The 26,482-nt window shown below is 37.1% G+C and overlaps 1 protein-coding gene across 1 annotated transcript in view; it reads right to left on the bottom strand.

Annotated features, from left to right (window-relative positions):
* ACSS3 (acyl-CoA synthetase short chain family member 3) overlaps nt 1-26,482 on the bottom strand; it is a 177,222-nt gene that overhangs the window by 91,664 nt on the left and 59,076 nt on the right. The window contains exons 3-5 of the mRNA XM_079773646.1: nt 17,876-18,064; nt 12,521-12,655; nt 8,904-9,044 (exon numbers count right to left, since the gene is read on the bottom strand). Coding sequence (XP_079629772.1) covers nt 8,904-9,044; nt 12,521-12,655; nt 17,876-18,064 — 465 coding nt within the window. The remainder of the gene's footprint in view (nt 1-8,903; nt 9,045-12,520; nt 12,656-17,875; nt 18,065-26,482) is intronic.

Here is a 26,482-nt window from a genome sequence, read left to right as displayed (position 1 = left end):
AAGCTGAGCAATTGTTTAGTGCTCAATTCTGGAACTCTGAGGAATCAACCTTGGTGGGTTGGATCTAAGGCTGACAGATTTGCCTTATATTACATTTTGGGCAACAGTAGGGATTGAACCAGCTTCTAGCAGCTATCCACAACACTGAACAAATGCAATTTTTATGCAGAGTCATACTTGAAAACTGAGCAAAGTATCATGATAAATAAGAACTGATGGTAAATTTAATAATTAATTTTGTTTACTGCTTCACTATAAACATGAACCATCATTGGCTCAAAAATAAAAAAGACCTGATATTAATATTTAAAGCAGGAAGGTGAATGCTTGCTAAGAAATATTCAATATTTCACTCAAATGCAATGTGAAGCATTTTTAGTAGAGCAATAATAATTACTCTGTGCAGAAAATAATTATTTTACTCAAAGGGCACATGTGGTCCTAGTGTACCTAATTGCACCGCTTTGGCATAGTTCTGCAACTGTAACACACATACATACATGAGTGAATACAAAAGAAATTGACTTTCTGTCAGTTACTAAAATTTCTGCTCTCCTCGGGTACCACTAATAAAACATAGGTACCAAGCCGTGGGACACATTTTGTCTACTAGCAGCAACACCTGGTCTCTTAGCAAATATCACTTTGTTGACATCTGACTGACAGCTACTTTCTGGGTTGTATGGCATAGTTAGCATGCAGCTGGCTCTCTTGATCACCTTGGGAGAATTAGAAATCCTAAGCATCTCCCCATGTAAACTGGGCAGCTCTTTCCCCAATTTATTCTGTATTAACTTTCATGTATTTTGCTAATTCCTTTGTCCTATTGAGAAGGTCGTTTCCTATGGTTTAATAGCTTGATGAATTTGATGGTAATCAACTTGCAAAAGCTCTTTTCTAAAAAACTGTATTCATTTTGTGGAGAAAAAAGTGAACTTTTTTCATAGAAAATATGTTATCCATATATTACAGTAGACAGTGATAATGTCAGTAATGATTTCACTCAAAATGTTTTAGAATTTTCTCTCCACCTCCTGTGTCTCTGCATTCAGAGCTCATTTTTATCAATAATTATAAATATTAAAATGGGTCCAATTTTAGATTATGTAGTATAGAGGGTAAGGTAAATCAACTGGAAGTGATAAAAAGAAATTAAAGGCTTGGGATAACAAAAATAAGTAGCAATTCATTTGGGAAATTTAGAAGATAACTTAAAGGATAGGTTTCAAAATTTCTATTTACCTCTCAAGTGATTACTTTTTAAAGTATATTTACCAATGCTGCTCTGCTTGTAGAATTGTACATTTGACCCCCAAAAAAGTGAGTCTTAAAAATGAGATCATGCATGGTAAAGCATTTAAAAGTATAAAAGCTAAAATTTAAAATCTTATTAACAAAATTATTTCCTTAGTTCTAGCAATTATTGATTTTTATTTCTCTCTGTACTAATCCCACCCAAAAGGAAGAAATGTCAAAATATAGGTTACCATCAAAGATTCTCATTAAAAACAATTAAAATGGAGCTATAGGAGAGAGAAAATCCATATTTGCTTTTTATTGGTCTTTGATATCCACTTATTTTTATTTTGTTAAGGGATGAGTGAAATAATTTCCATCAAGTATCACTTTGTCATTCATTAATTTAGACTCTAGATCTGAAATTTAGTATTGCCTCCAAAATATTCAGATAATAGTTTGCAATTTTCTGAGTATTTAATAAGGTTCAGAAAAAAGAACTGCATCATTTCATATTCTCTATACAGATCTTTTACAAGAAGGTTGAAAGTTAAAAAAATTAAGAGATTATGTTAAAAAAGTTTATTATAATATTGCTATTAACATGTTACTAAAAAGAAAGTATTTTTTGTTTCTTGTTTATAATCCAACTTTACAGGTAATGATAATTAAAATGCAAAAGAGCAATCTTGTTGAACCTTTGAAAACATATAAATCATGTTTTAAAAAATCATCATATTCTAAGTACACCAAATTGATCAAAAACTAAAAATGGTATCTGAACATATATTTGAAACTTGAGTATGAGGTAAAAATACTTATTTAATATCAATGCTTAACCCTGAAACATAAACACACTGCATTTTACCCTTTTGAGTCTCTGTTATTACTTTTTTTGTATTTACACTCTATATACCTTAAAAGTAAAGACAGTAGATGCCCTAATATATTCTCAGAAAAGCTCTGTAACCTGCCAATGCACTGCTCTGCTTTCTGTGGAATTGGCCATTATACTCAGTCTTCTGCAGAACTTGAAAGACAGCCAGGTGGGAATAACACTCCATTCCACAAATAAAGACATAAAAATGAATTCTACCTCAGAAACAGGAAAGGAGACAATGAGAATGTGCTCTTTTAAAAAATAAAAGAAAAAAGAACAAAATCATAAAACCCACTTTTAACATAAGGGCATTTCTAAAAATTCAATCTGTACAAATAAATTGAAAGGCTAACCATTAATTACCCAGGAATGGGACCAGAGAATTGTCACAGATGGCTCCATGTGGTGCCCGGCTTAATGAGCTGTCTTTGAAGACAAGGACAGCCACAAAACATCATAAATGGGACCGTTAAAGTAAAACAGAAACCAGGTAAATATCAAGTGTTACGCAGTTTTGGTTGTTGCAAGTTAAAATAGTTAGAACAATATGGGTTGTAGCAGAAGAGGAAGGAAGACTGAGGTGTTTGATAAGAAAAAGAGCTTGAAATTCTTCATCCTAAACATGTTTTTAAATTTTTGATCTATAAAAATAAGAGGAAAATCTCAAAATACTCAGGTAGAATTCTGGAATATGTGACAAAACATTGCTTCCTAAATTGAGCCCCTCTGTGACCCAAATCTGTGATGAAGGCTTATACAAGGAAAATGTACATGTTTACACACATGAGATATATATACACTGAGTGGCCAGATTGTTATGATCTCTGAACGCATAACAATCTGGCCACTCAGTGTATATCCTATATAATAAAAGGCTAATATGCAAATTGTCCCCTCGACCAGGAGTTTGACCAGCAGGCAGGCCGGCCAACCGTCCATGTCCCCTCCCCCTGGCCAGGCTGGCCAGACCCCACCCATACACGAATTCATGCACCAGGCCTCTAATACACACACACACACACACACACACACACACACACACACACACAAACTGAGTGGCCAGATTATTATGCGTTCAGAGATCATAATAATCTGGCCACTCAGTGTATATTTATTCACACACACATGCATGTAAGTGTGTGTATCTATCTACACGTATTGTGTGTTTACATATACTTTACTTATGCATGTTTGTATCTATTTCATATATTAATTTCAGCCTGACAAGTGGAGAAAAAAAATAAAGCAAGAAGAAAGAAGAAAAATATTTTGCCTGAAGAAAGAAAATCCATCACTAAGCAATGGTTGAAGTCAGCAAATTGAGAAGAAAAAAGGTATGGTTCTGATAACTTAAAAAAATCCAACACATCAACATTATTCTTTTCTGATAATGGCTAAGCAGATGATATTTCCTCTTCCTAGAGTAAGTCTCCACCCCCACCCCACTTCTGAACTTGGTTAGCTCCTAGTTCATCACACAAGCCTTAAAGCCCATCACTGTCCCTCCGTGATATCAAGCAAAAAGAAGAGGTGCTGCCACCTCTGCTGGACATTGTCCAGGATCCCACAGTAACCGCGTCCCATCCTCTTCCGTGGCCCCATGGCCCCATGGCCTGCACACGTCCTCCGAGCACTGACAGCCCGACCTAGCGCTGGGTCTCCACTGCGCTGGTGTTGTGAGGCGATGCCTTTGTCTTTCAGCAGTGTCTGGCATAGAATAGTATTTCAATACATTTGTCCACAGATTAAATGACTGAACGTTAATTGAATGAGCACATGTATGAAAAAATCTTCTTAAAAATACTCTTCTTGGTTCAGGGAAAACCTTTGAAACTTGTAGAAATTAGTGAATCATATCAGTAGAAATGGAATGGTTCCATTTAGGATATTTCAGCAAACATAAAATCTCTTGCTACAAGCTCTGATGCTGCCTCTATGAGCAGTAGACATTTTTATTGATCTGAACAACTGTGAGGTAATGGGCAACGAACGGTGTAACAAGACCAGTATTTTAACTACAAGAACTGTAACATAGATAAGAAACTTCACTGCTTTTATATTTGACTTTTTAATTTTTGGAGAGGAGGGTAGGGAATATGAGTAAGTCCCCTAACGTGCAGGAATAAAGTGACATAAGCAGTGTAAATGCACATTAGGACGAAAGCCCTTTTCTACACCTTCCTGGCATGCCTTTCTTTCAAGCTTCTCCTTTTGGTTTCTTTTCCCCAATTCTCCTTTGGCACTGAACTTATTTTTTACTTTTTTTTTTTTTTTTTTTTTTTTTTTTGGCCAGGGGAGGGGTGCGTATGGAATAGGTTTTACTATCCCTCTGTGATATCAAGAAAAAGAAGATAAATATGACTGTCACTAAATCTCCCACTTCCCAAAGGGCACCCCATCCAGGTGAGGAATTCTTCTATCATGAAGCTCTTAGAAGTATCTTGAATGCTGGCAACCTAACCAAACAGGATAGAAGCCCACAAGGCAGAAATGTATGCAAAGCAGCTCGGCTGTGGCAGCCGGAATATTCGCAGCAGCTAACAGATTAACCTGTCATAGAGCAACCTGACAAACCCAGGGCTGGCAGATGCAGAGATGCAAATACACCCTAAATATAACTGCAAATTCTAACCAAAGAACAGACTGTTTTATGTGTATCTTATATGTGCCTAGGAGAAATGAGCATTTTTAAGCAGGGTATTTTTATGGGCTAACGTTATTTTTCCTCATGAAGATTAAAGGTTGAGAAATCAAACTATATGATGACCTAAAAATTATATCTAAATGCTGCATCAATGAATGTGGGCACATCTTCCCTGTACTCCTATTCTGAGAACCCAAATATTAAATTTTCAGATCCCATTAATCCTGATTATACCTACCAAAAATGAAGTGAGAATCTTAGGAAGAAAAAGGATGCTGGGAGCTAACTGCAGGAGTAAGAGATCATTTAAGAAATGACTTTTGGGCAATGCATAATCTCAAGGCATTTGAAATTCTAAAGTTCACTAAGGAGATGAGAGAAGTATTTCTTAGTGATCTTGAGAGACGATTAGTTTCTCTTGCCATCCTACACGTCCGACTTTCCAAAATCTACCGACTCCCTGATGTAAACACCAGACCTCACACTGATGACCCACAGGATCTACCAGTATCTACAAACCCAGATGTATTTCTTGGACTCAGATCTTCACCTCCAACTATTGACTAGGCATCTTCATGTTAAAAACGACACATCACACGCAATATGTTAAAAAAAAAACAACAACAAAAAAAAAAACCACACCTCTCCAGCCCTAATCCTCCCTCCTGTGTTTCTAGTTCAGGAAATGTTCAGAAGTTCTCCCATGTTCTCAGGTTCAAAGTCTTGGACTCCTCCTCTGCCTCAGTCCTATCCTTGAACCAAATTTGATTCTTCCCTATTAAGTGAGCTGTCCTAAGTAAAGTCCTAAACTAATGAAACAACCTGAAATATCCTTGCCTCTGTTGTTTATATGTGCTTATATTTCCAATAAAATGTTGCAAGGGTTACCTTCCTTCGTGCTGTGTTTTTTCTCCTGCTTAAAAAGTATTAGTGCCCTCCATCCCTTACATACAGAATATGAACCTAAACTTCTTACTTAGTGTGTTTGGCTCTCGCCTATATATCTAGCTATTACTTCTTCCCTTGCACCGCCTGCACTATCCATCCTGAAAGCTCCCTTACACACTCCTGCCTTTGCTTATGCTGGACCACTCTGCCTGGGATGCCCTCCTCGCTGTGATGTCACTCTCTGAAGTTCTATTCATCCTTCCAGTGTCACCTTATCAAGAGCTTTCTCTGATAGAAATGTACTCCCACTTCTCCCATCACTCTGCCCCCTTACCCCCTTTATGTTTCTTCATAACACTTATATTGCAGAGCTCTTTAGTTGTTTAGTGCCTGTGTCCCAGTTAGAGAACATAAACTTCTAAAAGGAGAGTCAGACACCTATGTGTGTGCTCAATAATATTTGATGAATAAATTGAATGTAATCCTTCAGGTACCAGTGAATTTGATCTTTTACTGGAGAGAAACAGCTTTGCCCTCTCAGAGCAAGAGCACCATTCAGCCCTGGCTGAGTAGCTCAGTTGGTTAGCATATCGTCCCAATATGCCCAGGTAGTGAATTTGATCCCTGATCAGAGCACATACAAGAATTAACCAATCCTATATAATAAAAGGCTAATATGCAAATCAACTGAAGGGCGGAATGACCGGTTGCAATTATGCACAATGACCACCAGGGGGCAGATGCTCAATGCAGGGGCTGCCCCCTGATGGTGCACTCCCACAGGGGAAGCACCGCTCAGCCAGAAGCCGGGCTTAGGGCTGGCGAGCGTAGCAGCAGTGGTGGGAGTCTCTCCTGCCTCCATGGCAGTGCTAAGGATGTCCGACTGACAACTTAGACCCGCTCTCCAAGGCTAAGCTGTCAGTCGGACATCCCCCGAGGGTTCCCAGACTGCAAAAGGGTGCAGGCTGGGCTGAGGGGACCCCCCCCCCAGTGCAAGAATTTTGTGCACTGAGTCTCTAGTGAATGTATAAATAAGTGGAATAACAAATTGATGTTTCGCTCACTCCCTCTTTCTCTAAAAAAAAAATAAATTTCTTTAAAAAAAAACAGTCTATCTTGCATTATCTGTGTGTATATCTATTTTTCAACCCCACTAGACTGAAGGGACTGTGGTTTACTCATATTTTTATCTCGTTTAGTCCAGAATGAAAACTCAATGAATGTATATTGAATTGAGCTAAATTCAATGTGACTAAAGATCACCAAACAATTAAAGCCTTTGCCAATCACTGAAACAGATTAACTTCAGTATGGCACAATAGGATAAATAGAATAATTAGAACTTCAAATGATCTTCAATTTGAGCATCTAGAAATCTAGAAGAGAAATTCTTGATCCAGAGAAACCCTGTAATAACTAGGATATGTCCTTATTTGGAACCACCACTTGTTAGATTTAATACTCTCTATATTGTTTTCTTTTCTTTCTACTACACTGGCTGAGTCCATTTTGAGTTCCTTTGTGAGTCCTCCCACAAAGATCCCCATCCAGGCCACAGTGAGTTTCAGAGTAATTTAAAATATTGAGGTGATACAAATGCTCTTATAAGATTCCTTCAGGCTTTTATTTTATTTTATTTTATTTTATTTTAATATGTTCCTATTGTTTCAGAGAGAGGAAGGTAGAAGGAGAGAGTTAGAAACATCAATGATAAGAGAGAATCATCCATCGGCGGCCTCCTGCACACACTTTCCTGTGGCTTTTAAGGAGCTAAAATGACTTTCTTTCTGTTTCTTTTTGTTTTGTTTTTGGTTAGGTTCCTTTCATGTTGAAAATTTTATATTAGATTAAAACTTGCTTTTGTTTTACAGCCAAGCATTCAGTTGGACTCTATGTGATTGGCACATAATGTAAAACTGCAAAAAGTGAAGAGTAAATAGTTTGTCCAGCAGATGACTTGAACAAGGCTTAAGAGTTTTCAGTATAACAAATATTTATTTTTCTAATGACCAAAGTTGTTTTCCAAAAGAATGCTAAGGCTTTGATTCTACAATAACACAAATAACTTTATGTGTATGCCCTTATTTATTTATTTATTTATGCACTCAACAGACATTTATGAGCGCTAACTATACACAAAGCACACAATGATAGACTAAAATGTCACTGAACATGGTCTCTCTCCTCAGTGAGATTATATTCCCCTACCAACTGTTTTCTTATTCACAGCAAGTGAGTTTATATGGAACATCTTAATTTTCCTTAAGATTATTAACCACTTAGTTTTTAAAACTCTGATGCTATAGAGAACTAATATTAACCAAAAGACCACTGTCCTCTCGGATGTGAGTGATTGTGAACGTCCTTCCCCAACTAAAATTCTATGACTCAATGAGTGTTGAACCCTCTAATAGAGATGAATAGGAAGATGATATTGCAAGCTGTTATGAAATTATATAAAGAAACAGTATTGTTTGGCAATACCAGGCAGAAGTGGAATTTGTTATCTGACATCTTCATAAATATTGATGCTTTTAACTTTGTTTTGTGAAGACACCTTTCATGGTAAGCAGATTTAAAAATCCTGAGTGTCTTCAGTACTAAAAATCAAAGGGTTCAATACTCAGGATAAATTGCTTGTTGTTCACACTGTCTACACCAATTCTTGAACTTGTATTTATAACAAAGAATTACACTCCCCTAAATCAAAAATCAGTCCCATACTGTATAAAAGTTATACCTAAATTTAAAAAATAGTTCACTTAAACTATATTTTTATAAAATTCTATTAAACCAACTGTTATTCAGTCAAATCTCTATTAATGTTAATAGCTTAAGCAATTGTATATTGCTGATATAAGTGAAAAGTTTGGAAAAAATTGGGGCAAAGTCCTTGACCTTAAATATAATTCATACTAGAGGCCCAGTGCACGAATTCATGCACAGGTGGGGTCCGGCCAGCCCACCCCGATTGGGAGGGGAGGGGCCGATCAGGGCTGACCAGGGGGAGGGGCTTAGGGCAGTTGGCCAGCCAACCCCGCCCCCTAGTCGAACTCCCGGTCAAGGGGACAATTTGTATATTAGCCTTTTATTATGTAGGATTTTTCTGTTTTTAAACACAACATTTCTTTAAACTATAAAGTACCTAAGTCTAAACTTCAAGGTATAGTCTGCAAGCATTGTCAGCTAGTAAACAAATATTTTCTGTGCAAAAGAAGTCTGCCACTATATACTTATCCCTAATAGAGTGAATACCTTCGGCAAACCTGTTGTTCCAGATGTGTAAAGAATATATAGTGGATGCTCAGAAAGAACAGGAACACAATCCTGTGACTGTGCTTTTGCCATCTCTTCATCCCAATCAAGGTCACGACCTGGAACCAAAGGAACTGTCTCCTAGGGAGCAAAAATTTGGGAATAGGCATTGAACAAAGATTAAAATCAGAGAACAATGTTAGTCTGAGCATCTGACTTACAATCTAGGCTGTCTATACAGCACTAAATATCATATTTATAAATATCTCAGATAAATGTTCATAAAAAGTCCAACAGTTGACGTTGGCTTCGAATCTGGGGCTAACCTTAAGAAACTCAATGTGATACAGTCATGTTTTCATCAACAAAGCTTAACTAACAGAGTTTCATGTTTTCATAAATGTGTTTTCATTATTAACTTTATAAACTAATTTCTATTTTTTTGTAACCAATTTCTTTTCCTTTGGAACTATCATCTTTACAATCAAATGTCAACTAACCCATTAAGATTTATTTTTATACAAGGGTCATTTGGGAATAATATTGTGGCTTTCAAAATGGTAGAATATTAAATTTTCAAGGGTAGGGGAAAAATCTACTTTTGCTTTTTCAAGAAGGAAAAATCAGTTTTGAAAATTAATGAGGGTATGTGACATATCTAAAATGCTATCCAAATTTCGCTCCATCATGTCATTGATTCACATGGTAGAAATGTTTGAGTTTTTCTTTTTGTTTTTACAACCAAGCTCTGTGTTGTAAACTTTATGATAACAGAGTCATGAGTTAGACAAATATACCTTAAAAGAAGGTAGGCAGACCTCTTTACAACTTGTGCTAGTGAAATGGGCCAGATAGGTAAAGAGAAAGGAAGTGGCTTATGGAAAAATTATCCTCATGGAGAGTTACATCTATTTAAGTAGATTTAAGACCCAGTACATGTGGAGTTATTTTCTGAAATGATAACTAAACTCAAGATCAGGAAGTTTACAGTTGGTAAACTTGTTAGTATAGGCACAAGGCAAGGCTACGAATTCCTTGGTGAAAGTTAGTAAGATCTACCTAGAATATAGGTAATCATCATTCATCAAGGTGAGGCTAAACCCAGAAACTATGGGAGATTTAGAAGAGCCAGGCCATTTCTGTTTTGGGGGGCTCCTTAGTGTGTTGATCAGGGTTGCTAAATTGGTCCTATTTTTAACTGCAAACATGTACAAATTAACACTTCAATATAACATCACAATTGCAATGCCTATATGCATAAACACACTGATAAATAACAATTTGAATTGACTTTCATTAAGGTAAAGTATTAGGCATCTCCAGCCTCACTTTGAAAAACCCCAGTATGCCACTTAGATAAGTGGAAATAGTTAACAGTGATGAAATTATATATTTTTTCATTTGTTTTTATTCATCAGACAAACATAACTAATTTCAAATTATCAAGCCTTTGACATCATATTAGAGAACTTTAAAAAAAATCACAATGCACAATTAAAAATGCCAACTGAGTCATCACAAAAATAATTATAAATCAAGTGAAATGAGGACTTGAATGAGTGGTTATTTTTCAGGCTCAGAAACACAGGCATGTGTGTAAAACAGATGTGATAAAAGGAAGAGAGGAAAAATTCAACACTAGTTTTTCCATATATACATTTACCTCTATACACAAGTCCTTAGTTGTTAACATTCTTAAAAGGCAATAATTGGGGCAACAGTAGAACTGACTGATAGGATATTCTTTTGATTCGATTGCCTGAGGCTGAGGAGGGTCAGCCAGATTTTTATCTCCTCTGGTAAAAAAGCAAATCTGGTTAATGAAAGATTCCACTAAGCTTCAATTTGTGTCTCTCTAAAGTCAAAGTAAAGTCAGTCCATTGGGCTTAATTACTGCCTGCACAGCAGTTCTAATATGAAGAACAAGACACATCCAAAACCTTCATCTAAAATAAAGATATGTCAAAAAAGAAGGAAGGGTCTTTAAAAAAAGGGAGAGGAAGAGAAAGAGAGACAGTTATGTATGGGAGGGGTGGAGGAAGAATGTATCTCTACTCATTAAGAGGAAAGAGAAGAGATTTGCACTAGAAAAATCTTACTAGGAAACATCCATATCCATCGCTGGTGTGTTATAAAGTAAAAGAAATATGTTGGTTAAAAGTTATTTAACTGGAATTCAAATCTTGACTCCACCACCTTACTAAGTATGACTTTGGGCTATGATTTCTCCATGACTCACTTTCTTCATCTGCAAAATGAGGCTAGTAATAGCATCTACTTTATGGGTTTGTGAGAATTAAATAAGAAGTATTTGAAAGTACTCAGCATCAGACCTGGCATAAATTCTTTATAAATTCTACATGAATTCATACATGTGTGAATAGCACACACATACCCACATAAATGCTTGTGTGTGTGTGTGTGTGTATGTGTGTGTTCCTTCCCTTCTCTAACCTTCTCTCACCCAAAGACTTTTTTATTGCTAACATTGCATTCCCTGATTTAAAAGCAACAAACCTTTTTTAAAAATATGCTTGAGGTCATCTGAAAGAAACTTAAAATTCTTCTTTGACACAGTAAGAATATTAAAATCATTGAGTGCAGCAGTTCATGAGCCACAGACAACTAAAACTTTACACAGGAATTTAATGTGGTGAAGAGAATTGCTAGGTGGTAATCAAAATGACATAATTTTTACTGCTCTCTGTTCTTATATCTTATCATTTAAGCATTTTTTGCAGATAAGCTCTCAAGAGTTCCACAAAATTATACATGATCATTTCCACTCTAGGAACTTTTCTTATGCAAAAAAAAAATTTAATCTGCTAGAAACCCAAGTTGGTCCTACTATAAATACCTGAATATGTGCTTGAATGCCAAAAGAAGGTCCAATTTACTAGGAAAAGCAATTGTAATATATATTCATTGATGTATTATACTGCTTCTTTTTCCTTCATGGATCACAGAGTAAGGTATCTGTTTAGAATATTCAAATATTGTTTTCCTAAATATAATTTTTACTTCTGGACTAAATACCTTTCTAAATTTTTAAAAAATAACTTACATACACAATAATCATACCTTTCCACCAGGCAGGAGAGCTTAGGGAGTAGGCAGGCAATCAGAGTGCATGCCTTCAGGTCATGACCCTGACACTGGCTGGGTAAGTTTCTCTCTCTTCATCCAATTCCTTTTCTTTAAAATAAGAATAATGCTATCACCTAGGTCACAGTTACCCAGAGGATTTTTTAAATGATTCACTAGTAGAGTGTCTTAAAAATCATATGGTAGGCAGTCAGTAAGTGTTACTAGCACTATATTATGGCAATAATTTATATTAATAAATGATATCCCAATAGACTATACAGATAATCAACTCATTAATAATATAGCTATTTCTGTGTTTCCATCTTTTTATTTTAAGCTAGTTTGTTTTTTATAAAGAGAGAAAGTATCAGTCATATCTAATATCTTCTTTTTTTTTGCCAAAAATAGAAAGCATATTCAGGAAGTATATTTAATAGTTCATAAATTAAGGGTTTGTGTTAAATGGCCAAAACAAGAATCATCCTTAGCACATCACTATAAGCAAGAACCAAATTCAATATTCAGATTACCATATTTGGACGATTATAAATTAGAACTTTATCTGGTTTGTGTTGTCCAATTCTCAGCGCTTCTTCTAGAAGTGGTATGTATTCTACCTTCCTTCCAGGTTCAATGCCAAAGGATGCTGTAACCACCACCTTGGGCTACAATTAAAAATAAAAATAAAAAATGAGAAAGCTTAACAACCCTATTTAAGGTGATCACAGTATTTCAGGTGCAGACAAGCAGTTTAACATTTTTAAAGAAATGCTTGAATAATTTTGTGCTCTATTGACTAAATAAATGACCTAAAAACCAATAAGCCCTTTTTAAATGTTATAAACCTAACCACTTCCACATAAATCTCACTTACCTGTTCAAAATTACACGTCAACATGCTTGTAAGTATGAACTGCAAAAATGCTTTCCAAAGAAATCATTAGGCCAGTGGATTTGCCATGAACCAGTAAAATGAAGCAGTAGGGCCCGCTCACTTGCAGAGGCCCCGTAACAGTTGGCTGTTGCTGAAGTTGAAGCATTTTCTTAGGTGGAGGGGGTGGGGGGGAGCAGCCCAATTGATATCAGGAAGTATTTTTAACTGGTTTTGTTTTGTTTTGTTTTATTTTGTTTTGTTTTTATGTAAGCATCTCTGCTTAAATGCCTAGAGACAGAAGGAAGGAACCCAAATCTCTGATAATTCTTTTATGATTCTTTTTTCATTCTAAATACATATTCATTTTCTATAAATATTTGTAATTTTTTTTCTTAAAAGAGTCCCAAATGATTTAGGCTTCAAACCCCACAAAGCCTGAACCTGCCTCTGTCATTAAGACACACTCAACACTTTTCTTTACCTGACAACTAGTTATTGAAGATGTACATAGATGGAGCCAAAAGGCACCTGGAAGAGGCCGAAGAAGTTAGGTTCATCTCCCTCCCTCAGTACACTCCGGGAAAGCCTCAGATGTCAGACGACGTCAGTGTTCCTTCATCCCCACCACTCACAGGAAGCTCTCCCAGGCCAAATGTGGGTCCCTTTCACCTCCACGTCTGCTATCCCTGGCACAATGCTTGCCATACCATAAGCTCTGAATAAATATTTGTGGACCTGAACCAAAATTCTCCCTTAATTTGCAAAAACAAACACGTCATTATTCTTTCACATACACTATTTCTTCACCAAGAAATCCAAAGCAAATAGATAATAAATTATTCAGGAGACAGATAATCAATCGGAGATAGTGCATCTATTCCTGAATTCTAATTTCTGGTTATAACACATTTCATCTAGAGAAGGTTTATATTATGCCAAATATATGCATATACAGTACTTTCTGCTTTTTGAATATCATTTAATATTCACAGAGCTGAGGCTCCGTGCAGTTACATAGCTTGCCCCAGGTTATAAGTGGTGAAATGAGAGAGAGACCCATTCTGTCTGATTACAGAAATATTCTCTTTTTCCTAGATCAAGCTGCCTTTTAAAAGGAAAAAAAAAAGTAAGTCTTATTTCCTTTTATCATATTTTAAAGGTCAGACATTTGAATATAATTCACATTTTAATATCTTTAATACTTACAAAAATAACTCTAGATAACATTCCCTAAGATTAGAATTCTGAATAAATAAAAATTACATATCAAATTAAAAACATCTAGAATGTATCAAAACTTGAATAATTTAATAAAGTCAAAATTACAAAAATAATCCTTTTTCACATTTCTATTAGTCTTTTATTGGAAGTTTTGAGGCAGAATAGTAAGAAACTATGAAAATTCCTTGGCAAGTGGAATGGGGAAACGGAGACAAATAGCTGAACAACTGGCCAAGCAATTTACAGCCAGATAATAAATTACAAGGGCAGACTTCCCTCAGGCCTGGTCCCTCTTTAATGACATTCTTTGAAGGTGAAACTGACCAGAGAATGACTCTGATACACTCATTTTGATGAATCAGCATATTAAAGGACACACCTGGAAAGCTGATGAGTAGTCTATTGAGATCCTCACTTGAGAGCTCCCCTAAAATTCCAGTCTTTAGAAAGTAGATTAAAAAAACTTTAAAACAAAGGACCCGGCGGGCACTTGCTCTCTTGAACATGGCTGCACCTTCTTTCTTCAGGCATGTATCTTTGCTTTCCTTCTCCTAAGCGCTAAGGGTCCCCGTGAGGCTTGCAAGCAGGGAAGTAGTGGGTAGTGGCAGCTTGTCCCGGGCTAATCCCCTGAACCTATCTCCAAGGAACCTCCCTTTGCCTCTGTTACTTGTTTCCTGAGGCCACACAGCCCAGCTGGCTCACTTCTTCTGCCACTGTGACTTTCTAAAAGGCCAACGCATCTCTCTGAGCAACCTGCTCTAATCTTCTCTTCCAGAATACTTTTGCTTTGCATGTTAAATAAACTTCTTCCTGCACTAGAGCTCTTGGTTCTGAATTCTTTCTTTGTCAAACTCAAGAACTGAGAGCTACTAACAGTTTTATTTGGTCTTGACTGACTTATTATAATATATTCTTTCCATCTTCTGTTTAAAATATAACTTTTTCTTCAGCCTATTTATTTGAAAATCATGACATCAAAATCATCTCTGATTTCAACTATTACTTGTATCAAAATACCTCAGATATACATCTCTATCTCCATCTTCTTGCTTTTAATTTGACATGATTAAAAGTCTTGCCCAGCCGAAACCGGTTTGGCTCAGTGGATGGAGCGTCAGCCTGCAGACTCAAGGGTCCCAGGTTCGATTCCGGTCAAGGGCATGTACCTTGGTTGTGGTCACATCCCCAGTAGGGGGTGTGCAGGAGGCAGCTGATCGATGTTTCTATCTCATCGATGTTTCTAACTCTCTATCCCTCTCCCTTCCTCTCTGTAAAAAAATCAATAAAATATATTTTAAAAAATAGTCTTGCCCATAAAATAATGCACTTATTGCATAAACTTCTTAAAATGGTGTGTGTGTGTGTGTGTGTGCATGCACGTTTGTGTGTTAGATAACAACTCCTCCATTGGTACAGCATATCCTACCTAATAAAATAGTAATATGCAAATTGCCCACACCTTTGCTATGCCCAAGCCACGCCCACCAGCCAAAGCCACACCCACCAGCCAATCAGGGTGAATATGCAAATTACCCAACAAAGATGGTGGTTAGTTTGCATACACTGAGGGAGGGAGGAGTGAAGACTGAAGACAACTTAGAAGGAAGAGGGAGGAAAATCGGAAAGCAAGGAGGCTGCCAGAGGGAAAGCCTGGGTGGGCGGGGCAGGGCGGGGTGGAGAGGGGCGGAGCGGGGCGGAGTGGGGCGGGCTGCAGCAGCCCGCGGGTACAGGTGCGGCGGCCGCAACAGCAGTGCACGCGGCCGCAGCAGCCGCTTGCAGGATTCTTTCTGTAAATGGGCTACTCGTGTTTTATAAATACTTATTTTTTATATATCTCAGTTTCCTCACATCATATGAAATTTTACCAGAAGGAAAGAATACATCTCATACCTTTATCAGAATGGTGTTTAGACTTCTGCAGGTAAAAAACTGGAGTCTATACCTTCCTCAGAGAAGTCCCCACTGCCCACTGATTGCAGGTCAATGACTGATATTTCCCTTTAGATTTCCCTTCAGAAGCACTAACTCAACATGTTTTTAAAAGAGAGAGAGAAAGAGAAATCCAGCCAGTTAATCCACAAACCAGCTTCTGGTTCTAATAAAGGATCTATTCCAAATGAAGTCAGACATGCAAAACTTCACTGTATGCTTAGCATTCAGGGGACCTTCAATATACAGGGTGTCCCAAAAGTGTATACATACTTTGAATAATTATAAAGGCAATAGTTATTAAAAGACATTTAATTTTCAAAATGTAATATAATCTACAGACATTGTGTGTATACATTAGTTTCTTTCCCTGTTAAGAGTGTCTCATCTTGGGCTTATAAAACTCTAAGGTAAATCATCTTTTACTCTTTATTTTAAAAATTAGTTTATTGGCTTTTAGAGAGAGATGAAGGGAGAGGGAGAGAGTGAAACATCTATATGAGAGTGAAACAACAATCTGCTGTCTCCCACACACCCCACACTGGAGATTGAACCCAAAACCTGGGCACGCACCCTTGACCAGGAATGGAACTGACAACCTCCAGGTGAATGGGACAATGCCCAAGCGACAGAGCCAGGACAATTGTCTCTTACTCGTATAACAAACAGCCTTCCTTTCTTCATCTCCCCACTGCTATGACTCTCCTGTACATCACCCATGGCTTCACAAACAGACCACCTACCAAAGGTTCTTATTCCAGCCTCTCACCTCTGTCCCACTCGTCATATGGAAAGACTTGCCCCCTCTTAATATTGCTTAAAACAGGACACGTGTCTGCTCAAAACCTCTGACTAGACAAGGTCTACAGGATCCAGCTCAAACAAAAACTGCCTTTACAAGGTCACCTTCTGTCCCTCTTCAGTCACATTGGTCTATTCACTAGCCTTCAAATGAAGTTTACCCTTTCTCACCTCTAATGCTAGACTTACATTGTTTTTCTCTCCTTTTGGATCCCATGAGGTCATTCTCTTCAACTAGCTGAATTTTAGCCAAGATCTAAGTACAATCTCACTTCCTTTGGCCACCCAACTAAAAGAAATCTCACTTCTTTGACCATCCAACTAAAAGAAACTAAGGGTCTGCAAACTATGGTTGAGAGCCACACCTTGCCCACTGCTATGAGTTTTTCCACATAGCATCTAAGACTACTTTTGTGCTACGACAGAAGAGCTCAGTAGTTGCAACAGAAACCATGTAACCCACATGCTTAAAATGTGTACTATCTGTAACATACAAAAATGTTTTCTGATCAATGCTCTAAATTAATAAAATAATAATAGCAAACTTTATTTTATGAGTCCTCTATGTCAGGCACCCTTATCGAGTTTATTTAGCATCCAATTTAAACTTGCAACTCTACTCCTCACTGACACCCTCTCTTATCCTCTGTGCTACCCCACCATTTCTGGAAGCATGTAGAGTATAAAACTAGTTATGTGTCCCCACCATTTCATAAGAATCATTTACTATCCTGTTCCAAGGATAGTACCAAGCACATAGTGGGAGCTTAATAAATATATGTTGAATATATTCGTTATTTTACTTGTCTTATACATTCAAATATATGTCAGACTAACTTATATTTTATATTCCTCACTGCACCTAGCGAGATGCCTTTCATGTACTACTGATGCAAAAATAAATTTTTGATTAACAGATATATGCCAAAGAAAAAGGAAACTTTAAGTATCCTATATTAAAGGAGGATTTCATAAGGACAGATCACTCTTGGATGATTCGTCCACAGATACGGCTGCACTATACATACTACTGCTTGATTTCTCCAAATAAAGCACTTACCTTTGCATGATCAATGCGGGTACTTAGTTCTCTGGATGCAAATCCCCCAAATATAAGACTGTGGATGGCTCCTATCCGGGCGCATGCCAACATGGTATACATTGCCTGAGGGATCATGGGCATGTAGATAACCACAGTGTCACCTTTCTGGACACCATGCTTGACCAAAACACCAGCCAGCTTAGAGACCTGTAACAAAATCATTAGATCAGCAAAGTGTTTTCTGTGTTCTTTCACTAAAAAGTTAAGTAGGTAACACAAGAAGATGACCGCCCTCTTGGTAGTGAATTAAAGAAGCCTGAGACCCATATTTGATGATGATGATGGTGATGGTTTAGATAGTGACAATAATAACAGATATTATAACAAGTGACTACAAACCAGATTACTATTATTAGACCATATGAACTTCATGGCTTAAATGGCTTAATTATTCATATAACAACATGTTTTCTGAGCAACTATTACATGTCATATGTTGTATGCAGAGTTGGGAACACAACATTGAAAAGCAAAGACAGATTTGTTCCGGTGGAGCTTTTATTCTAAAGGTAAATCAGTCACATGAATAGAAAATTAAAATGATTATAGATTTAGATATATGTTGGGTTAACTATTGAAGACAAGTATGTATTATGAAAGAAAACAAATCACTTGTACACTTATAAAGTAAAAAGACAAAGTATATTATTATTTCTATTTTAAAGTTAAGGTAACTGAGGCTCAGAGATAATAAATAGCTAATCAGAGGTGAGAGAGCTAGAAACTGGTGTAGCCAAGATACCATCACAGTTCTTTTGACTTCATGCTCTCTGCCTCAAGTCAATTATTTTTTTTCATAGTTTTTATGCTAATTTTCTATACAAAGTGACTGCCCTCTATACTGAGACCAAATATACAAATGTCTTTATTCTCTTAACATGTGTTTTTGCAATTTCTAGTAATAAAAACAAAATAGATCATAAGTCCAAACATGATAATTTATTGCAAGAAACCTTTCCCTGGGCAATTACCTCCTGTGGGAGGTATGCCCAGACCTAAGTGAATAAGACATTCACCCTTCCTTCATTTTAAATATATATATTGAGTACCTGTATATGCCATACACTGTTTTTTGAAACATCAGTAAACAAAATTAGATAAAGGTCTCTATCCTCAGAGTGCTTATATTTTAGCAAAAGAAATATTTTCCTATATAATAAAGAGGTAATATGCAAATTGACCATCACGCCCTCACAAGATAGCTGCCTACGACCAGGCCGGCAGGGTGGGTTAGTGAGGGACGACCAAACGACTGAACAAGCAGGCTGCATGGGACGACCAGGCCGGCAGGGGGGCAGTTGGGGGTGATCAGGCCAGCATGCAGAGGCAGTGAGGGGTGATCAGGCTGGCAGCAGGGGGGAAGTTAGGGGCAACCAGGCAGGCAGGCAGGTGAGCGGTTAGGAGCCAGCAGTCCCAGATTGTGAGAGGGATGTCCGTATGCTGGTTTAAGACATCCCCCGGCAGTCGGACAACCCCCTCGGAGTTCCGGATTAAAGAGAGTGCAAGCTGGGCTGAGAGGGAATCCCCCCCGCAGTGCACAAATTTCATGCACCGGGCCTCTAGTTCATAATAAACATAAGTAAATTATGCATTATGTTAAAGGTAATCAGTGCTATTGAGTAGGGGGGAGTAGAACAAAGTAGACAGGATTGGAAGTGCAGGGGGTATAATTTTCAATGGGACAAACAGAACAGACCTCACTTAGAAAGTGACATTTTACCCAAGACATGTGGCAGGTTGAGAATAAGTGTGTATCTGTGAGTCTACTATTTCGGGCAGAGAGAATACCAGTACAAAGGTGTCAGGGGGATCAGATGTTATGACAAAAGGGAACAGCAGGGAGACTAGGGGATCTGGAACAGGAAAAAAAAAAAAGTAAAAATATGGTTGTAGATCGGGTCAGACAGCTAAAAGGGCCTGTAGGGATCCGGTGGGTGACTGGGAGGAATATGTCTTGCCTTTAAATATGACTGTTCAAGATAATGAACAGAGAAGGCCTGAAAGAAGGAAGTAGGCCACATGGCTTTTTGTGGTTCCTTTCACTTCACTCTGCCGCTCCTACTTTTTGAACAAGTTTGTTTGTTTTTTAATATATTTTTATTGATTTTAGAGAGGAAGGGAAAGGGAGAGAGAGATAGAAACATCAATGATGAGAGAGAATCATTGATTGGCTGCTTCCTGCATACCCCCAACTAGGGATTGAGCCCGTAACCTGGGCATATGCCCTGACTGGGAATCGAACCAGTGACCTCTTGGTTCCTGGGTTGATGCTCAACTGCTGAGCTACACCTGGCTGGGCTGAACAAGTTTAAAGGATCTGAATCCTGATCATCCTTAATTATTTTTTTTCTTTTGATTCACTTCCTCTATTCAGATGGGGAAAGACGTGGTCAAGGTTAAGAATGTTGGTGAAAGAAAATAACAACTATCTAAGCATCTTATTCCCCCCTATAAGATGCAAACTACCTATAATTCAGGGCTACTTTTTAAGAACTCAAAGCTGCCCCATAGAAAGTTACAAGAAGGACACATGAAAATAAGATAAATTATGCACTTAAATTCTATGTGGAGTTCAGAACCAAGATAAACACTGAAAAGTCATATCCAAACATCTGTGTGCAATCTCTGCAGAGTGGCCCTGCTCTGTGATAACGTTACTGCGGTACAGCAGCGGGAGAGACCAATAAGAAGAGCTTGTCCTATTTACAGCTGTAACCTCAGCATCTCCATAGTGTCTGTTGGTGAATAAAATATAAAATAAAATATAATATAATATTCAACAAGACTCCATAATTCAGCAACTTTATATTCCAGTTCCACCTCATAATGTTGTTGGAAGATGCCATAATTTTTTCTGTTCTCTAAACGAAGTAAGATAAATAAATTCAAGACTGCCTTAGCCAGATTGGCTCAGTGAAGCGCCTCTGCCCTGGGATTGAAGGGTCCCAGGTTTGATTCTGGTCAAGGGCATCTACCTAGGTTGTGGCTTGATCCCTGGCCCTGGTCCGGGCAGGGGTGGGAGGCAACCAATCAATGTGTCTCTCACATTGATGTTTCTCTCTGTGTGTCTCTTCCTCTCCCTTCTACTCTCTCTAGAAATCAATGGGAAAACAGCCTCAGGTGAGGATTAACAAAATAAACAAACAAGCAAACAAATAAACAAACAAATAAATAAATAAATTCAAGACCTTTTTTGAAACAAATATCTAAATATCTAAAACTGACCAAATGTTATTCCAAAATACATGTGAGTCAACATGTTAAAATTAGAGGTTTCATATACAAAACCAGCTTTCTAGTTTCTCTAGAGAAACTGGAAGGTCTAACGACACTGGGTTCCTGTTCTTGAATGACAACAATCAATTGAACCTGTGATCAGCTATCTGCTCAGTTTGCCATACAACTCGCCATTCCCTGGGTCTATTTATCACGGAGCTTGCATTTTTCTTTCCATTCTGAATTTAAAATGTATTTTCTACATCCTGTTTATGTTATGTGCTTACACCATACTTTCATAACCACAGAATAAGATATATACCAATAATTGATTTTTCTCCCACCCACTTCTTCCATTTATATTATCTGCTTGGCTCCTGTAGGCATGAGTTGTTAACCACTGCCCAGAAGCACAACCCTTGTCAAATTAGGCTGCACCAGATCTCTATAACCGCTAGAGGGCGGACATTTGGCCTAGTTTACTAGTACCTTGCTTCTTGCAGCTACTCCTGTGTTTTGATATTTTGCTAACCACGTCACAGATGCCCTAAAGACAAAAGTTTTATATAATCAATAGAGAAAAGTTATTTTGTAGTATTTGCTAAGGATAAAATGTCACTCCAGTAAAATTATCTATTGTAACTTCTAAATTTAAAACATATATGTGTGTGTGTATATATATATATATATATATATATATATATATATATGAAAATAAATGGGAAAATATGTTTCTGATGAGACTTCTGGTAAATAGGCTTATGAAAAATAAAACATTAGCTCACAGCAAAAAAAAATAAATGGAAATTGATTTAATATTAAAATATTTAATGTTTCATTAAAAATATTCCTTATGAATATAAATCAAGAGTTGGTTAATATGAGCCCCAGAGCAAAATATTTAATAGTCTTGTCTCAGATGCAAATAAAAGCATTTTGAAGATAAGTATAGACTACAAAGATAAGTGAGGGATATGAGGGAAAATCTAGGAATCCCAGTCACCCAAGAGTTGACAATAACTCAAATAAAGTGCTATGAAATTTTAACACAAAGAGCAATTTGATGATTGCTATTTCAGGGTTCACCTTGTTTTTATTGACTTTCAAATTAAAAAAATTATCAAGAGAAGAAAAATGGATATTATTTTTATTCAATGGTATCTATATTCTTATCTTACCATAGATGTCTCGGTATAGAGATAATTTTTATTATTTTTCCAAAGGTAAAATATGTTCACGTATATCTTGTACAATGTATTGTTTTTCAACTGAGGAAAAAGTTAAATCATCTGCAATTCACCCTATCCATATTCATCTTTGCACCTTCTTAAATATTCGTTTTAATTTATCAACAACTTAATATCTTTACGTCAGGTACACACCACTAAATTTGGTTTTTATGCCGACATCGAAGACAATGGATATCCCATGCAATCATGGCCAGGCTGTGCTCCTCTGCCAGACTGAGGATACCTGAGCTGTGAAAGAAGGCTGGAGACACAAAACACACGGATATATTCATTTAGATATGACATTGCTCGCTTCTTTCCACTAAGAGTATATGAAGTATCCTGTCACTGATTCACTTTTGTGTATAGTATCTGCTCTGTGTCCTATACGAAATCAAGTCTGCAGATGCAAAAATAAGGAAGACATGGCCATTAAAGAAAATAAATTCAGAGTCCAGGAAAAAATAGTGTGTCCCAAAAAGAGGCCACATATTCAACCTGACAAGCTCAGGAGAGGCCTGCATGGTGGCCTTGCAGACTCAGAGACCTAAAGTAACCAGACAGAATGGTCTGAAATTAAAACATCCTACCTAAAAGCAAGTCAAGTAGGTAATCAAAGTGGGTATTTCCCTATTTTGCCTTCTCCCACCTCCCTAATCTATCCCCAGTGAATTTCATGTAACCCTCCTTAGGCGGCCTCCTTTGATTCTAATGTATAAAGTAAACAGTGAAACTGCCATTCTGGGGAGCATTCTCTCAATCCCTTGACATCTTGTTTCATGGCAACTGTTGTCAGTTTGCCTCAAATAAACTCATAAAAATTCTTACAGGTTTGGATGTTTCTTATGTTGACAATAGCATACATAAACAGTAATTATAAAATAAGAAAATGCAACAATAGATATTCATGTAATGTAACATAGTATACACATATATTTGTTTTACCTGCAAAGTAAAACTTTAAATTTTCTATAATAATTAAAGCATAATAGGCAAATCAACCGAACGGCGGAACAACCCTCGGGATGACAAAGCCGAGGGCCGAGGCAGCCAGGGCTGCGAAGGCCTACTCTTGCACAAATTTCATGCATCAGGCCTCTAGTAGAATTATAAAGTGAAAGCATACTAGTACAAATAATGAAGAAGATTTCAATAAAGTTTTTATTTATTCACTCTGCAAAATCTTCATTCAAAAGCAGTCTGTGGATTAGTATAATTTCATGAGCAAATGCCCATAACACAAATATAAACATTAGTGGAAACCAACCAAACACTGTGTTCTAAAGAGTATATTAGCACTTGCTTCACAAACAGCAAATGTGTCCATTGAAAGAAAATCATGTTTATATGACAAAGATAGTGTTGGTGTCCAAAATATAGTAAACAGGCAACAATCATGGGCAACCTCAGAACCATGTCAAACTATACAAAGAGAAGACAAGAGAAAGCATATTTTCAAGCTGCAATGATGTCACACTGCAAACCTGGTCTAATCACAGGAAATTGAACTAACTTAAAAACCAATAGTAATATCTGAGAAAACAGTTCACTAAAATTAGGGATAAATGAGCTGTTCTTCAGAATTATAGAATTTCCCACAGAAAGAGATGATTATCTAAAGTGCTTGCATTTTACTTTTAAATCCTAAAATTAAGTCAATCTTGTACACACATCACACACACACACACACACACACACACACACACATCATACACATGATTTGGTTTTTCAGCTTGGACACACATACAGAGGATAAAAATTTATAGTGGATCTGATACCACTGTAATTATCCTAGTTGTTAATAACAGGAAAGGAGCAAAGGGAAAGCCACACGCGAGAGGCATGTCATTTGTGCCGCTTTGCCAGGAAGCTGCAGTTCAACACTCCCAGGCCTGCTCTCCACAGATCGCTGGGGGAAGGCATTGACAGGGGGAGAATAGATGCATGCCCAGTAAAGGCCGGGTGAAATAGGGAAGGTACTTGTCTGTCAGTCACATGTGGAAACAGGTCATTGGCCAGAGTAGGCGTGGCCACTGCAAGCATGGGAAGATGTGGCAGATTTAATCCCCTCAACAAAGAAGTTTGCTGTTCCGTTTTTAGGACTCTTAGGACTCCTGTTGCAGGGGGCGTGCTCTCTTGGCTCCCCTGCATTCGCCCACATGGCCCACGGCCATGTGGACCCCACACACAATGGACTAATGGACTGCACTAGCCCGATGCTGAACTGGACCGGCTCCAACAGGGAACAGAAGCTCTGGACACTGGCTTTGCTTCTAGCTCTGCGGAAGCCCCAGCAGTTACACTTCTTCCAGGACGGGATGAAGGGAAATGGGACTTTGGAAACCCAGCAATATAATTCCACACAAATAAAAATCACTCATCCTCCCGTGCAAGTCTCAGAAAATTCTTACTATCACTACCGACAACACAGAGAAAAATATATTTTATATTTAAAAATGGAGTTCTATGAAGTTTTGGAAGAAAAATTGTAAAATCTTATATTCAAAACAGTTATCTGCCAGTGTGTTAGAATACATTTACTAACATACTTCTTCTCAAATAATTTTCTCCAAATGAAGGAATAAATATCTTTACTCAGAATAATCGTTTTTCTCATTTCCATTTTCTTCAAGGGGGTTTCAAGCAATATTTAGTCATTTTAAGACTATGTATTTGCAAGCAAAATGAAAGCGAATTGTTTAATCCATTTAGTTCCGGCTCAAAATAACCACAATTTCAATAATCTGTATGCTTTCAATACTAATGTGATTTTCAGACTATATTTCATAGAAAATTAGTTCAGTCCAACATTTCTCTGTGCATATGAGCTCAGAGGCTTGATAAAGAATGTGCTCTTCCATTTCTTTAATATTCATATGCTGTGATTTATAAATAGGTCATCAGAATTTATCACATCTTGAAAGGGACATCTTGTTAATTTTTAAAAATGTACTTCTATTTAACAATTTGGCTATTGTTGACAAAGAAAATAATCCTACATCAAGGAGAAGTCCAAGGTCTAAAAGAATGGAAATGAAAAATGTAATTGATGCTTATTATTAACACATGACAATAGTACAGTGTATGTAATAAAAAGGGATAGAAAATAGTTAATGATTGCCTTCCCTTTTTTACCATTTTACATCTTTCTATTCTAGGCATTAATGGTCAAATAATAATGACTTCCACCTGCTTTTACTCATTTGCTAGTTTCTGCCAAATTCCTAAATTTCATGGTATTTGTCATTTAAATCAGGTATTTGCCTGAGAAAATAAAGGATGTTCCGAAAGGATAGAGCAAGAATTTAGGGTGAAGTGGGTAGTGAGATGGGTTGAAGAGATATAGAGATTCAATATCATATAATTTAGAACTCTATTTAGCCAAGGTAAGTATAGAATTAGCGTAAGAACACTGTAAAAATTTGAAAGTGTTAAATCCTCTTTAGAAGTAGGCACTTTCCATATTTTTACAATGCAATGATTGTTTCAAGAAATAGGATTGTGACAACAGAGATAAAAATAAATGATACGACTTGAGAAATACTTAGTGTAGGGTGTATTGGTGATTGATGGACGCAGGGAAGGAGGAAGTGGATGGGAAGTTTAAGAATGGGTCCAGGTTTTTTGGTTTTAGCAACTGGTTGGTTAGAAAGTGATGCCATTCAGAATGTTGGTTCCTTGGTTTGAATTAATGTTCCCCGACAAGCTTAAAGCGTGGAGGTGGAAAGGTCAGAAGTTTAAAGTAGACTTTGGAGGGCAGACACAAAACATGTTAAAGAGATGCTAAAGAAAAAATGAAAATGCAGCATTGCAATCCCAGGGGATACTGAGAACCATGAATTTATCGTAAACCCATAATATCTGGAGTTATGTGATTTTTTTTTTCTCTAAGAGGATTCACCGTATTAAGATTGTGGACAAAAAGGGGCCACATGTTAACCTGACTAGCTTAGGGAAGGCCTATGTGGCAGCCTTGCAAACTCAGAGACCTAAAGTAACCACAAAGGATGGTCTGAAATGAAAACTTTCTAACTAAAAGCAGTGTATGGAAGGTAGTCATGTCCTACGCTAGAATTTTTTTTTTGTCAATTGAGATTTGACAAAACTCAATTTTTACCTT

Source organism: Cnephaeus nilssonii (assembly GCF_951640355.1).
Source record: "Cnephaeus nilssonii genome assembly, chromosome: 6".
NCBI lineage: Eukaryota > Metazoa > Chordata > Mammalia > Chiroptera > Vespertilionidae > Cnephaeus > Cnephaeus nilssonii.
Note: the sequence above shows the minus strand (reverse complement) of the source record. Positions and strands in the feature narration are given on the sequence as shown.